The 14,846-nt window shown below is 45.3% G+C and overlaps 1 protein-coding gene across 1 annotated transcript; it reads left to right on the top strand.

Annotated features, from left to right (window-relative positions):
- LOC132590835 (erythroblast NAD(P)(+)--arginine ADP-ribosyltransferase-like) lies at positions 1-1,937 on the top strand. The gene is made up of 2 exons (XM_060263767.1): positions 1-743; positions 1,831-1,937. Exons 1-2 carry the CDS (start codon positions 62-64, stop codon positions 1,935-1,937), a joined length of 789 nt encoding a protein of 262 aa, XP_060119750.1. The 5' UTR covers positions 1-61.
- The last annotated feature ends 12,909 nt before the right edge of the window (positions 1,938-14,846 follow it).

Here is a 14,846-nt window from a genome sequence, read left to right as displayed (position 1 = left end):
GGCCTCCAGTTTCCCCCTCCAAAAGAGAGACCTCTTCCCTGTCAGAGAGTCGCCCCTCGACATGGCCCTGGCTGCTTTTGATGACCAGTATAAAGGCTGTGCAGCCATGATGGCGGCGGAGCTGGAGGAGCTGAACCGCACCGAGTTCGCCAACAACCGGGTCTACGCGGAGGCCTGGCAGGAGGCGGCCTCCAGGTGGAACGAGAGGAAAGGCTCTCTCTTGCCGCCCGGAGGCCTCGAGCCGGAATACGCCATCGCACTCACGGCCTACACCGTCCAAGGGCGCTTCCACCGGGATTTCAACGCGGCCGTCAGGGAGGCCGGGCGCACCAGAGACTCTTACCTCAACCACTTCCACTTCAAGACCTTCCATTTCCTGCTGACCAGGGCCCTTCGTGCTCTGAGGGCCACCACCGAGCCCCGGTGTCAGAAGGTGTACCGTGGGGTCAGAGGGGTCCGCTTCGTCTCGGAACGCCGGAAGCAGGTGCGTTTCGGACACTTCACGTCCTCCTCGCTGAAGAACGAGAGCGCCCTCCAGTTTGGGAAGGACAGCTTCTTCACCATCGAGACCTGCCACGGGGTCAACATCAAGAACTTCTCCTTCTTCCCGGGCGAAGATGAAGTCCTCATCCCGCCCTTTGAGATGTTCAAGGTGGTGAACTTCACCAAGGCGCCGGAAACAACCTTCATCCACCTCCTTTCCCTGGAAGATTCCAGTGCCTACAACTGTGTTTTCGTGAAAGGTAATACCGGCTGGCGCCCCTCACTCCCAGGGTCTATAGTGAAGCAGGAAGCCTTGCAATTACACAAGAGTCTCATAAGAACTATGAAAAGTCATGTTGGACCTGGCCAGTGGCCCCTCCAGTCCAATACCCTGTGTTACTCTGTGGCCAAAACCCAGGGGCCATCAGGAGGGGCCAGAACTCCAGAAGTCCTCCCACTCTTGCCCCCCCAAACACCAAGAAAACAGCATCACTGCCCCAGACATAAGAATATAAGAGAACCCAGTCTGGATCAGGCCAATGGCCCATCCAGTCCAAAACTCTGTGTCACACGGTGGCCAAAACCCAGGGGGCATCAGGAGGTCCACCAGTGGGGCCAGGAATCCAGAACTCCTCCCACTTTTCTCCCCCTACTCCCAAGCACCAAGAAGACAGAGCATCCCTGCCCCAGACGTAAGAACATAAGAGAAGCTGTGTTGGATCAGGCCGATGGCCCCTCCAGTCCAACACTCTGTGTCACACAGTAGCCAGAGTCCAGGGGCCATCAGGAGGTCCACCAGCCGGGCCAGAACCCCAGAAGCCCTCGCACTGTGGCCCCGCAAGCACCAAGAATACAGACCATCACTGCCCCAGACATAAGAACGTAAAAGAAGCCACATAGGATCAGGCTAGTGGCCCATCTAGTCCACCATTCTATGTCACACAGTGGTCAAAACCCAAGTGCCATCCGGTGGTCCACCAGCAAGGCCAGAACTCCAGAAGCCCTCCCATTCTTCCCCCCTCCCAAGCACCAAGAAGACAGAGCATCACTGCCCCAGTCAGAGAGTTCCATCTAGACCTTGTAGCGAACAGCCGCTGATGGACTTTCTGCTTCTTAAGATAGCTAAACTTGGCTAAAGACTCACAAAGGATTCTGGGCTCCGCCTTTTGGGTTTCAGCCCAGTTTCTGGCAATCTTCCGTGTCTTTCCTAATTCCCACTGGAACTTAAGTAGTTGTGCCACACCCGTTGGTGCCAGTCTTTCGTATCTTCCGCTGACCGGTCTTAAAAGGGGAAGAAAGAGGGCATGAATGGCTCTCACCTGACCGTTTCTCTTTTGTCGTTTGCAGAAAGAAGGTGCAAAACCCAAAGATGCCATTTCAGCACAAGTAAGGGAGCCGCTGGGGAAGGGGAAACGGCACGGTATCGCCCCATTCCATCAGATCTCAAAAGCTAAACAGGGTCAGCACTTGGAAGGAAAACAGAGCTCTTCCGACAGGCTTTCAGCTGAGGCAGGGGACTTCGCTTCTCACTCGCCTCCCCCTTCCTTCCATCCCAGGGCTATAAGATCTGCTAGACCTGAACAATAGGCCATGGCTGCGAGGCGGAATCTGCCATTTTAGTCTCTGTAATTCTAGGTTTTATATATTTTAAATTGGTTCTTATTGCTTGAACATATGAAGCTGCCTTGAATCAGACCCTCCTTGGTCCATCAAAGTCAGTCTTGTCTACTCAGACTGGCAGCGGCACTCCAGGGTCTCAAGCTGAGGTTTTTCATGCCTCCTTGCCTGGACCATTTTTAGTTGGAGATGCCGGGGATTGAACCTGGGGCCTTCTGCTCACCAAAGCAGATGCTCTACCACTGAGCCACAGCCCCATTCATGGCTCTCCAGGGTCTCCAGCTGAGGTTTTTCACGCCTTCTTGCCTGGACCCTTTTTAGTTGGAGATGCTGGGGATTGAACTGGGGACCTTCTGCTTACCAAGCAGATGCTCTACCACTGAGCCACAGCCCCATTCATGGCTCTCCAGGGTCTCAAGCTGATGTTCTTCATGCCTATTTGCCTGGACCCTTTTTAGTTGGAGATGCCGGGGATTGAACCTGGGGCCTTCTGCTTCCCAAGCAGATGCTCTGCCACTGAGCCACAGCCCCATTCATGGCTCTCCAGGGTCTCAAGCTGAGGTTTTCCATGCCTATTTGCCTGGACCCTTTTGAGTTGGAGATGCCGGGGATTGAACCTGGGACCTTCTGCTTATCAAGCAGATGCTCTGCCACTGAGCCACAGTACCCTGTTTGATTGCTTTTATGATGTAACCCGCCCTGAGCCTGTTCTACGGGAAGGGCGCACCGAAGAAGGCTCTGCAGAGGTAGGCCATGGCCAACCACCTCTGCTTCTCGCTTGCTTTGAAAGCCCTTTCACGGGGTCATCAGAAGTCTTGGAAGGGAGACCACCAAGGAAGGGTCTGCAGAGGAAGGCCGTGGCCAACCATCTCCGGTTCTCACTGGCCTTGGAATCCCCTTGCTGGGGTCACCATAAGTCAGAAGCTAAGCAGGGTTGGTACTTAGACGGCAGACCACCAAGGAAGGCTCTGCAGAGGAAGGCCATGGCCAACCACCTCTGTTTCTCACTTGCCTCGAAAGCCCCTTGCTGGGATCTCCATAAGTCTTGGAAGGGAGACCGCCAAGGAAGACTCTACAGCGGAAGGCCATGGCCAACCACCTCTGCTTCTCACTTGCCTCGAAAGCCCCTTGCTGGGGTCACCATAAGTCTTGGAAGGGAGACCACCAAGGAAGGCTCTGAAGGCCATGGCCAACCATCTCTGCTTCTCACTTGCCTCGAAAGCCCCTTGCTGGGGTCACCATAAGCCTTGGAAGGGAGACCACCAAGGAAGGCTCTTCAGAGGCAGACAATAGCTAGCTACCTTTGCATCTCACCTGCCTTGAAAGCCCCTTGTTGGGGTCACCATAAGTTAAATGCGGTCTCCCTCTATCCTTGTCTTCTGGCAGTGGGTGAAAGATTTACTGGTGTTCCCTCAGTGACTTTCCTTCCTACACGTGTATTCTCTGTGTATGTGACAGACAGACAGCTTATTTACGGTCCCAAACCAACTGAAATGCAAGAATTTAAAAGCTTCAACACAAAAGATAAAACCTATGCTACATCAAGTATTAGGATAGACAATTGTCTTAATATGTTCAGTATAAGAGTTACATCAAGACGCAGGTTAAAACGGAACATCTTAAAACTGGGAAGCAGTAAAACGAGTCTTTCGGATGCTCTAGCAGGCAGTGCAGAACTTGGCAGCAGCTTCAGAAATGAGCTGGTTTTCATCCGAAAGCATGAGATGGAGGCATTCTGATTCCAGCAGCTCGGAATTTGCCCTTAATATACGTTCTATATATTTTACAAGAGCCCCGCAGAGTGTCAAAGCTGCAGTACTGCAGTCCTAAGCTCTGCTCACAACCTGAGTTCGATCCCTGGCGGAAGCTGGGTTTTCAGGTAGCCGGCTCGAGGTTGACTCACCCTTCCACCCTTCCGAGTTCGGTCAAATGAGTACCCAGCTTGCCAGGGGGGGGGGAGTGTAGATGACTGGAGAAGGCAATGGCAAACCACCCTGTGAAAAAGTCTGCTGTGAAAACGTGAAACCGTCACCCCAGAGTCGAAAACGACTGGTGCTTGCACAGGGGACCTTTCCTTTGTAGAGCCCCGTGACGCAGAGGGTTAAAGCTGCAGTATTGCAGTCCTAAGCTCTGCTCACGACCTGAGTTCGATCCCTGGCGGAAGCTGGGTTTTCAGGTAGCCAGCTCAAGGTTGACTCAGCCTTCCATCCTTCTGAGTTCGGTCAAAGGAGTCCCCCCCAGCTTGCTGGGGGGAAAGCGTAGATGACTGGGGAAGGCAATGACAAACCACCCCGTGAAAAAGTCTGCCGTGAAAACGTCGTGATGCGACGTCACCCCAAAATCGGAAATGACTGGTGCTTCCGCAGGGGACTACCTTTTTAATATATATTTCACACAGGCCTTCTTATACCAGGAACACCTAAGAATTATGTGCGTAGTAGATTCAACTTCCCCTAAGCCACAGCGGTGGTGTATGTGTTTTCTTTAACTGCTGTTTTTCATTATTTTTCAGAAACGTGTTTTAATATTTTTGCTTGTTTGCCATCTTGGGGGATGCTGGCTTCAAAGGGGTCATTAAAAGAGTTTACACAATTAAAAAACAATTATTTCAAACGTTTGTTCTCTTTTTCCTTGGCAGACGGGGGTGTGACCCATGGATCTGCTAATCTGCAAGCCCCCTTTCTTCTCTGGGGAGTCCTTCTCTTTTCGGGAGGGCTTGAATCTCCACGATTCCTCTAAGTTGGCATTTTAAGCTCTTTCTCTGGACAATGGGCAGAAATCATCGCTGGAAAAGAGAAAGCGGAGGAAAATGTGGAACTGGAGGAAACTGCCGCTTCAGTTCGAATACCTTGCCCAGCACCGTCAACACAAAAGGCTGGTTTCGGCCCAAAGTTTGGAACTTTGTTAACTTTGCTGCCATTTTGTAATGCATTTGCTTTTGTGGAAGTGATTTGAATGGTGACGCTGTTGTGTCGTCCTCAGGTGTGCTGGCCTCTCTGGACTCACACCCAGCCTTTCTACACCAACTTTTGCCTTTCCACTAATGCTGAGAACTTGCTCTCGAAAGATGCCTCGTGTAACTAACATGCCCTGGACATATTGCCTCTCCATCATGAGCTACTCCACCATGTCTTTATGCCAGCTAATCATTTCCAAAATTAATACCATCACACCTATGTGCACCTATGTGCACTGCCCAAAAAATTATAATTATTGGCAGAAAGTTATAGAGAATACAAGAGTCATTACTAATGAGAACATAAGAGAAGCCATGTTGGATCAGACCAATGGCCCATCCAGTCCAACACTCTGTCACATAAGAGAAGCCCTGTTGGATCAGGCCAATGGCCCATCCAGTCCAACACTCTGTGTCACACAGTGGCCAACCCCCCCCCCAAGTGCCATTAGGAGGTTCACAAATGGGGCTAGAAGCCCTTCCACTTTGCCCCCCACCCCAAGCACCAAGAATACAGAGCATCACTGCCCCAGACAGAGAGTTTCAACAATAAGCTGTGGCTAATAGCCACTGATGGACCTCTGCTCCATATATTTATCCAATCCCCTCTTGAAGCTGACTATGCTTGCAGCCGCCACCACCTCCTGTGGCAGTGAATTCCACACGTTAACCACCCTTTTGGTGAAGGACTTCCCTTTATCCGTTCTAACCCAGCTGCTCAGCAATTTCATTGAATGCCCACGAGTTTTTGTATTGAGAGAAAGGGAGAAAAGGACCTCTTTCTCTACTTTCTCTATCCCATGCATAATCTTGTAAACCTCTCTCATGTCACCCCGCAGTCAATGTTTCTCCAAGCTAAAGAGCCCCAAACGTTTTAACCTTTCTTCATAATATTGATTTACCTTTTGTTCCAGAAATTATTCGACTGAATTGCAGAGACTGTTTGAAACTTACACCTTTGGAAGCTAAAAGAATAGCTTGCTTACTGTCTGCAGCCAAATTTATGATCGCAGCCACGTGGAAACAGAACACAGTTCAAAGATTTAGCAACTCTACATGATGGATAAATTAACAGACTTAACCAGACCTATTTTTGAAGCAGAGAAGTCAGACTTTTTCACTGTATGGTGCCCTGTATTAGAATACCTTATTTGTCAGAAAGAAATCCCAGATATTGTAAATTTGTTACATCTATGGTAAGTGTAAAAGTGTTAACAAAGTAAGATGCACAAAAGTATATGATACAGCACTGAAATATTTTGCTAGATAACATATAGTATTGCATACTTATGCCACTTTTATTTTGAATAAACAATTTTATTAGTAACATATGGTAGTAGAACTATAACTACAACTTATAAAAAGCTTAATATATATTAAGAAAAAGACCATCATTCTACCCCACATCTTACTTTCTCCCACCCCTCCCCCAATTACTTGACCCCCGCCAGTGTTATTTTCTTTAAAAAAAAACAGATATTAAAGGTACCCTTAACTATCAAGAAAAAAAACGAAACAAAAAAGAAACATAGGGAAGAAGAACCCCCTTCAAGAGTTATATTGTTATCTTAAAAATCTTAATCCTCAAAAATTGTCCAATGTCCTTTTATTTTCCACTCTTTCTCTACATATCTTCTGAATTTCTTCCACTCTTGGTTAAAAAGTTCTAAATCACAGTCTCTTAATTTTCTTGTTAATTTGTCCATTTCACTCCATGACATAACTTTCATAATCCAGTCCCATTTTTCTGGTATTTTTTCTTGCTTCCACAACTGCGCATACAATGTCCTAGCAGCTGAGAGCAAGTACCATATTAATGTTCTATCTTCTTTTGGAAATTTTTCCATTTGTAATCCCAGCAGAAAAGTCTCTGCCTCTTTATTGAATTCATATCCCAGGATCTTAGATATCTCTTGTTGAATCATTTGCCAAAACATTTTAGCTCTTTCACAAGTCCACCACATATGGTAGAAAGAACCTTCATGCTTTTTACATTTCCAGCACCTATCTGGCATCTTATTGTTCATCTTTGCTAATTTTTTTGGAGTCATATACCATCTATACATCATCTTAAAACAGTTCTCTTTAATACTATGACATGTTGCGAGTTTCATGGAATTTTTCCACAGATATTCCCAAGATTCCATCTTTATTTCTTTATTTACATTAATTGCCCATTTTATCATTTGAGATTTCACTACTTCATCTTCTGTAGCCCATTGTAAAAGTAATTTGTACACTTTTGAAATTAATTTCTCATTATCTCCAAGCAGAACTCTTTCCATTTCTGTTTGTTCTTTCCTTATTCCTTCAGCTTTGATATCATTCTCCATCAAACTTTTTATTTGTTGCATTTGAAACCAATCATATTTATAGTTTAGTTCTTCTGCAGTTTTCAATTCTATTTTCCCGCTTTGTATTTTTAGTAACTGGTTGTATGATAGTTGTTTTTCCTTGACTGTTTTGGCCGTTAACTTTATCACTTCAGCCGGCACTATCCATAAAGGTCTCCTCTCATCACCATATTTCTTGTACTTTATCCACACATTTAATAAGCTACTCCTTATATAATGGTGAGAGAAAAGACCGTCCATCTTCTTTTTTTCATAGTACAAATATGCATGCCAGCCGAATTTTTTTCCATGGCCTTCTAACATTAGAAGTTTTTTATTTAATAACGTTATCCATTCTTTTAACCATACTAAACAAATTGCTTCATGATACAGTTTCAAATCTGGTAATTGGAATCCACCTCTCTCTTTCGCATCTATCAGGACTTTCATTTTAATTCTAGGTTTCCTCCCGGCCCACACGAATTCCGAAATTTTTCTTCGCCATTTATCAAATTGCTTAGCATCTTTCACAATGGGGATGGTTTGAAACAGATACATAATCCTTGGTAAAATATTCATTTTTACTGCAGCTATTCTACCCAACAGTGACAAATTGAGCTTGTTCCACTTTAGCATATCTTCTTCTATTTTACGCCATAGCTTTTCATAATTGTTCTTAAACAAATCAATATTTTTCATTGTTATCTCTACCCCTAGGTATTTTACCTTAGAGGTAACTTCACAACCCGTTAGTCTTTGTAGTTCTTGTTGTCTATTTTTCTGCATATTCTTACATAAGATTTTTGATTTTTCTTTGTTTATATAAAGTCCCGCCAACTCCCCAAACTCTTGTATTCTCATTAACAACAAAGGTGTAACTTGTAAAGGATTTTCATTTATAAACATTATATCATCTGCAAATGCTCTGTATTTATAGGTAAATCCTTTTATTTGTAGTCCTTCTAAATCTTTTTCTTCTTGAATCTGCATTAGTAAAATTTCAAGAGTCATTATAAACAGCAATGGCGAAAGCGGGCAGCCTTGTCTGGTACCTTTACTAATTTTCATTTCATCTGTAAGATCTGCGTTGATGCACAGCCTTGCACTTTGTTCAGAATATATTGCCTTTATCATTCTTATAAAACTTTCTCCAAGCTCCATTTTTTCCATCACTGCAAACATAAAGTCCCAATTTAAATTGTCAAATGCTTTTTCTGCATCCGCAAAGAATAGCGCTACTTCCTTTTCTGGATGTCTTTCATAATATTCTACAATATTTACAACAGTTCTAATATTGTCTCTTATTTGTCTTTTGGGAAGAAAACCGGCTTGGTCCTCTTTTATAAAATTTATCAAATATTGCTTAAGACGTTCTGCCAGAATTCTTGTAAATATTTTATAATCATTGTTCAAAAGTGAAATTGGTCTGTAATTTTTCACATTTGTAACATCTCTTTCTTCTTTAGGTATCAAAGAAATAACAGCTTCTTTCCATGTATTTGGTACCTTCCCTTTGACTCTTATTGCATTCATCAGCTTCTGTAATTTTGGTATTAATTCATCTTTAAACATTTTAAAATACTTGGCTGTATAACCGTCTGGCCCGGGAGCTTTATCATTTTTCATCACGTTGATTGCTGCCTCAATTTCTATTTTTTCAATTGGGTCATTCAAAATTTTCCTCATATTCTCAGTTAATGGCTCAATTTTTATTTTCTGTAGATATTCATCTATCTTTTTTCTCTTTACTTCAGCACCTTTAAACAGCTTGGCATAATACTTAAAAAATTCTCTTTTTATTCCCTCTTGAGTAACTACGTCTCTTTCATCTATCACAATTCTATTAATTATTTTATTTTCCCTCTTTTTTTTCAGCTGCCACGCCAAGTATTTCCCCGTCTTATTTGCTCCTTCAAACGATTTTTGCTGGAGCCTTTTCAAATTCCATTCTACTTCTTTGTTTAATAAATGTCTTAGTTGAGTTTGCAATATTGAAATTTCCCTTAGAATTTTCTTTTTCCCTGGTCTTTTCCTCAGCTCTCTTTCTTTTTTCTTTATTTCATTTTGAATATCCAGTAGTTGTTTTTCTTTTTCCCTTTTATCTTTATTGTTCAAAGTAATCAGCAACCCTCTCATTACTGCTTTATAAGCATCCCAGACCGTCTGAAAATCGATATCTTCTTTATCATTCACTTGGAAAAATTCTTTAGTTTCTTTTCCTAGGAAAGTCACTGTTTCTTTGTTCTGTAGCAAGTCTTCATTCAATCTCCATCTTCTCAATCTTTTGGACAGTTTTGTAATCCACATTATTGGGTTATGGTCAGTGCCAATTTTAGGCAAAATCTCTAAGGATGGAAGATTTGTAGCAGTGGAAATAACATCAAATGGGAAAAAAACGCTGTTATTGGGACTATATGCACCTAATGGTGCAAAAGATGTTTTTTTTAAAGACATTACACAACAACTAGATGAGTTGACCTACGATCAAATACTCTTAATGGGAGATTTTAATGGAACAGTTGAGAACTCATTGGATAGATCCGGAGGGAAAAAAAATAGTGGAAAAGAAGGAAAATTGCCAAAGTCTTTTTTTGAATTAGTAAAACAGGAAAATTTGGAGGACATATGGAGAAAGTTTAACCCTGAAGTGCGGGACTATACTTTTTTTTCTGCAAGACATAAGACATTTTCTAGAATTGACATGCTATGGGGAACCAGAGATTTAGGCCTCATAACAAGAAAGATACTTATGCCACTTTTGATGTATTTATTTTTATTTGTGAACATAGATAGCTACCTGAACATTTTAACTAACGGATATATGTATGAAAACATGAGATTTCCCTAGGAAGTGTAATTATATGTTACTATAGAAAATCTAATAAAATACGTTTTAAAAAAATTAATACCATCAGACACTGTAAGACACCCAATAGCAATACGAGAGGACTAGCATTAGAAAACAAGGCTAACAAACTGACAAAACTTCTAAGCCAGGACATAATGCAGATTGTGGTAAAAGTCAGGAGATGCATACAATAAACAATGCAAAAGGTTGCCGTCCTATTCCCTTATAAAAGTGTCATTCTGATGTGTCCCATTCTGCTAGTTTGGTGTAGTGGTGAAGTGTGCGGACTCTTCTCTGGGAGAACCGGGTTTGATTCCCCACTCCTCCACCTGCAGCTGCTGGAATGGCCTTGGGTTAGCCAGAGCTCTGGCAGAGATGTCCTTGAAAGGGCAGCTACTGTAAGAGTTCTCTCAGCCCCACCCACCTCACAGGGTGTCTGTTGTGTGAGAAGAAGACATAAAAGATTGTAAACCTCTCTGAGATTCTGATTGAGAGAGAAGGGCGGGGTATAAATCTGTGGCCTTTTTATATCAGCTCAGCATCCATCTCAAAATGCTTCTTGAATTAGAACTGTCATCATAAAACCTTACTCCCATCATACTTTTAAAATTTCTTTCTCCTATGTGGCCACAGTGGCATGATGAAGATTTTCCTCTGTCTGCTTTATAGGTTTTGGTTATTTTCCCTTTTTTTTGTGTGGGAAAATATTAGAAAGTTTGTCAAATCTTAGAATTCAGCAAAATTCTCAAGAGGTGGGTTGGGGGGTTGAACAATGAAGCCCAGAAGCAAGTATTTGGTGGGGGGAGGGGTAAGAAAGAAAGAGTACAATAAAATGTACAGGTTCTGGAGCACCACTCCTGGGAGCTTCTGCCCAAAATAAGACCTGGCTGCATCTAAAGACAATCTAGGTATGCAATGCATGGAGGTGAGCCTAGGTATGATTGGAATTCAGTGGGGTGCTTTTGAATGTCCTTGTGTGGATTTAATAAACGTCACTTTGGTATTCAAGAACTTCATTCTTGGATTGCTCTCTGTCTCCGCATCTTCACTTCCAGGAAAAAGTTCTGCTGGGTCACAGTAGTTTTGGGTAAAGGTCTGGTCACCCTTTCCACCCATTTGCAGTGCCCTCAGCTCATTCAAAAGAGCCCCGTGGCACAGAGTGTTAAAGCTGCAGCACTGCAGTCCTAAGCTCTGCTCATGACCTGAGTTCGATCCCCAGTGGAAGGTGGGTTTTCAGGTAGCTGGCTTGAGGTTGACTGAGCCTTCCATTCTTCCGAGGTCGGTCAAAGGAGTCCCCAGCTTGCTGGGGGGGGGGGGAAAGTGTAGATGACTGGGGAAGGCAAGGGCAACGCACCCCGTAAAAAGTCTGCCATGAAAATGTTGTTATGCGATGTCACCCCAGAGTCAGAAACGACTGGGGCTTGCACAGGGGACCTTTCCTTTCCTTTTCCAGCTCATTAAGCTGTGCCCCACCTGTAGTCCAGGTGGGTCGAATTCCATGAAGGCCTTCGTAGGTAATGACTACAACCTGGAATTGAATCTGCAGACAGGTTGGTAATTAATGGTGTAACGGCAGGATGGTGCGATACAGGGGTGCCAACGCTGGGTTGCCTTGTCCCATTCAAGAAATATGTGGGGACTTTGAGAGTGGAGCCAGGAGACATTGGGGGTGGAGCCAAAAGCAAGGTTGTGACAAGCATCACTGCACTCCAAAGGGAGTTCTGGCCATCACATTGAAAGGGACCGCACATCCTTTAAATGTCTTCCCTCCACTGGAAATAATGAAGGATGGGGCACCTTCTTTGGAGGCTCATAGAATTGGACCCCGTGGTCCAATCTTTTTGAAATTTGGAGGGTGTTTTTAAGAGCAACATCAGATGCTATGCTGCAAATTTGGTGCCTCTACCACAAAAAATAGCCCCCTCCGAGCCCCAGATGACCATGGATCAATTCTCCATTATACCCTATGGGAATTGGTCCTCATAGGAAATAATGGAGTGCCCAGCAGATGTTTCCTTCCCCACCAGTATTCCTTCTCTGCTCACGACCCGAGTTCGATCCCAGCGGAAGCTGGATTCAGGTAGCCGGCTCAGGTTGACTCAGCCTTCCATCTTTCCGAGGTCGGTCAAAGGAGTCCCCAGCTTGCTGGGGGGAAAGTGTAGATGACTGGGGAAGGCAATGGCAAACCACCCCGTAAAAAGCCTGCTGTGAAAACGTTGTGAAAGCAACGTCACCCCAGAGTTGGAAACGACTGGGGCTTGCACAGGCGACCTTTCCTTTTCCCTTCCAGCAGTCTCCTGCTGTGTCCTGTTTTTGAAATTCAGTTTTAAAATGGTCACTTTAAGATCTGCAGACATGCATATCACGTGCAGAGGATAAACTAATGGTCACAAATATGACAGTAAAAGGCAACACAGAAAAGCCTTTAGGCGAAGTTTTTAAAAAAAGTTTCCCTGGACGTACATTTACAGGTGTCTTGTTTCTGCCTTATTCATGAGGGCAATGTTGTACTGAAATTTACAAAATTATGGCGTCACAGATACGTTTGTTTGGTAAATGCATGGCTGGAGTCTCTGAGCTGGGGCAGAACAGAAAACAGTTGCTGTGCATTCAAAGTAACTGTGCAGTAAAAGAGCCACTCTGAGTTCCCCATTGAGTGTCCTGGAAGTGAGTATTCTCCTACAGACTTCTCAGTCTTGTGATTCTTGATGTCAGATTTATGTCCATTGTGTCTGGGGATCTGAAAGACTTCTTCTACCATCCAGGAATGAAGGCATGGAACAAGAAGAACAGAAGAACACTTCAACCTGCAAGGAGCAGGAGGTTGGAGAAGATGGTCTGTATGGCCCCTTCCGACGCTATGATTCTATAACCTTCCAGAACACACCATGGGAGACCTCAAAATAGCTGCTTATTGCAAAGAAACTTCAGAAACAGATGGGAATAAGAGACTGCTGAATTGCAAGCTATTACAACACTGAGAACAATGGAATCCCCAGGACTCAATGGAGATGTTGGCTTTTTCTCTCACTTCACATGCTAAGTCACTCAGTTCTCACAGATAAGAAGAAGAAGAAGAAGATATTGGATTTATATCCCGCCCTCCACTCCGAAGAGTCTCAGAGTGGCTCACAATCTCCTTTACCTTCCTCCCCCACAACAGACACCCTGTGAGCCGGATGGGGCTGAGAGAGATCTGAAAGAAGCTGCCCTTTCAAGGACAGCCTCTGCCAGAGCTCTGGCTGAAAAAAGGCCATTCCAGAAGCTGCAATTGGAAGAGTGGGGAATCAAACCCGGTACTCCCAGAGAAGAGAGCTCTGGCTGACCCAAGACCATTCCAGCAGCTGCAAGTGGAGGAGTGGGGAATCAAACCCTGTTCTCCCAGATAAGAGAGCTCTGGCTGACCCAAGGCCATTCCAGCAGCTGAAAGTGGAGGAGGGGGGAATCAAACCCGGTTCTCCCAGATAAGAGAGCTATGGCTGATCCAGGGCCATTCCGGCAACTGCAAGTAGAGGAGTGGGGAATCCATCCCGGTTCTCCCAGATAAGAGGGCTCTGGCTGACCCAAGGCCATTACAGCAGCTGCAAGTGGAGGAGTGGGGAATCAAACCCGGTTCTCCCAGATAAGAGAGCTCTGGCTGACCCCAGGCCATTCCAGCAGCTGCAAGTGGAGTAGTGGGGAATCAGACCCAGTTCTCCCAGATAAGAGGACTATGGCTGACCCAAGGCCATTCCAGCAGGTGCAAGTGGAGGAGTGGGGAATAAAACCCGGTTCTCCCAGATAAGAGAGCTCTGGCTGACCCAAGGCCATTCCAGCAGCTGCAAGTGGAGGAGTGGGGAATCAAACCCGGTTCTCCCAGATAAGAGAGCTCTGGCTGATCCAGGGCCATTCTGGCAACTGCAAGTAGAGGAGTGGGGAATCCATCCCGGTTCTCCCAGATAAGAGAGCTATGGCTGATCCAGGGCCATTCCGGCAACTGCAAGTAGAGGAGTGGGGAATCAAACCCGGTTCTCCCACATAAGAGAGCTCTGGCTGATTCAAGGCCATTCCAGCAGCTGCAAGTGGAGGAGTGGGGAATCCATCCCGGTTCTCAAAGATAAGAGAGCTCTGGCTGATTCAAGGCCATTCCAGCAGGTGCAAGTGGAGGAGTGGGGAATCAAACCCGGTTCTCCCAGATAAGAGAGCTATGGCTGATCCAGGGCCATTCCGGCAACTGCAAGTAGAGGAGTGGGGAATCCATCCCGGTTCTCCCAGATAAGAGGGCTCTGGCTGACCCAAGGCCATTCCAGCAGCTGCAAGTGCAGGAGTGGGGAATCCATCCCGGTTCTCCCAGATAAAAGAGCTCTGGCTGACCCAAGGCCATTCCAGCAGCTGCAAGTGGAGGAGTAGGGAATCAAACCCAGTTCTCCCAGATAAGAGAGCTCTGGCTGACCCAAGGCCATTCCAGCAGCTGCAGGTGGAGGAGTGGGGAATCAAGACCGGTTCTCCCAGATAAGAGAGCTCTGGCTGACCCAAGGCCATTCCAGCAGCTGCAAGTGGAGGAGTGGGGAATCAAACCCAGTTCTCCCAGATAAGAGAGCTCTGGCTGACCCAAGGCCATTCCAGCAGC

This window comes from Heteronotia binoei, unplaced genomic scaffold (genome assembly GCF_032191835.1).
Source record: "Heteronotia binoei isolate CCM8104 ecotype False Entrance Well unplaced genomic scaffold, APGP_CSIRO_Hbin_v1 ptg000860l, whole genome shotgun sequence".
Lineage (NCBI taxonomy): Eukaryota > Metazoa > Chordata > Lepidosauria > Squamata > Gekkonidae > Heteronotia > Heteronotia binoei.
The sequence above is the reverse complement of the archived record's forward strand: the minus strand, read 5'-3'. Positions and strand labels throughout refer to the sequence as shown.

Coding starts and splice junctions, on each gene's coding strand:
- LOC132590835 (XM_060263767.1), top strand. CDS start 62: ATGGCCCTGGCTGCTTTTGATGACCAGTATAAAGGCTGTGCAGCCATG. Junction 744..1,830: donor CAACTGTGTTTTCGTGAAAG/GTAATACCGGCT, acceptor TGTCGTTTGCAG/AAAGAAGGTGCAAAACCCAA.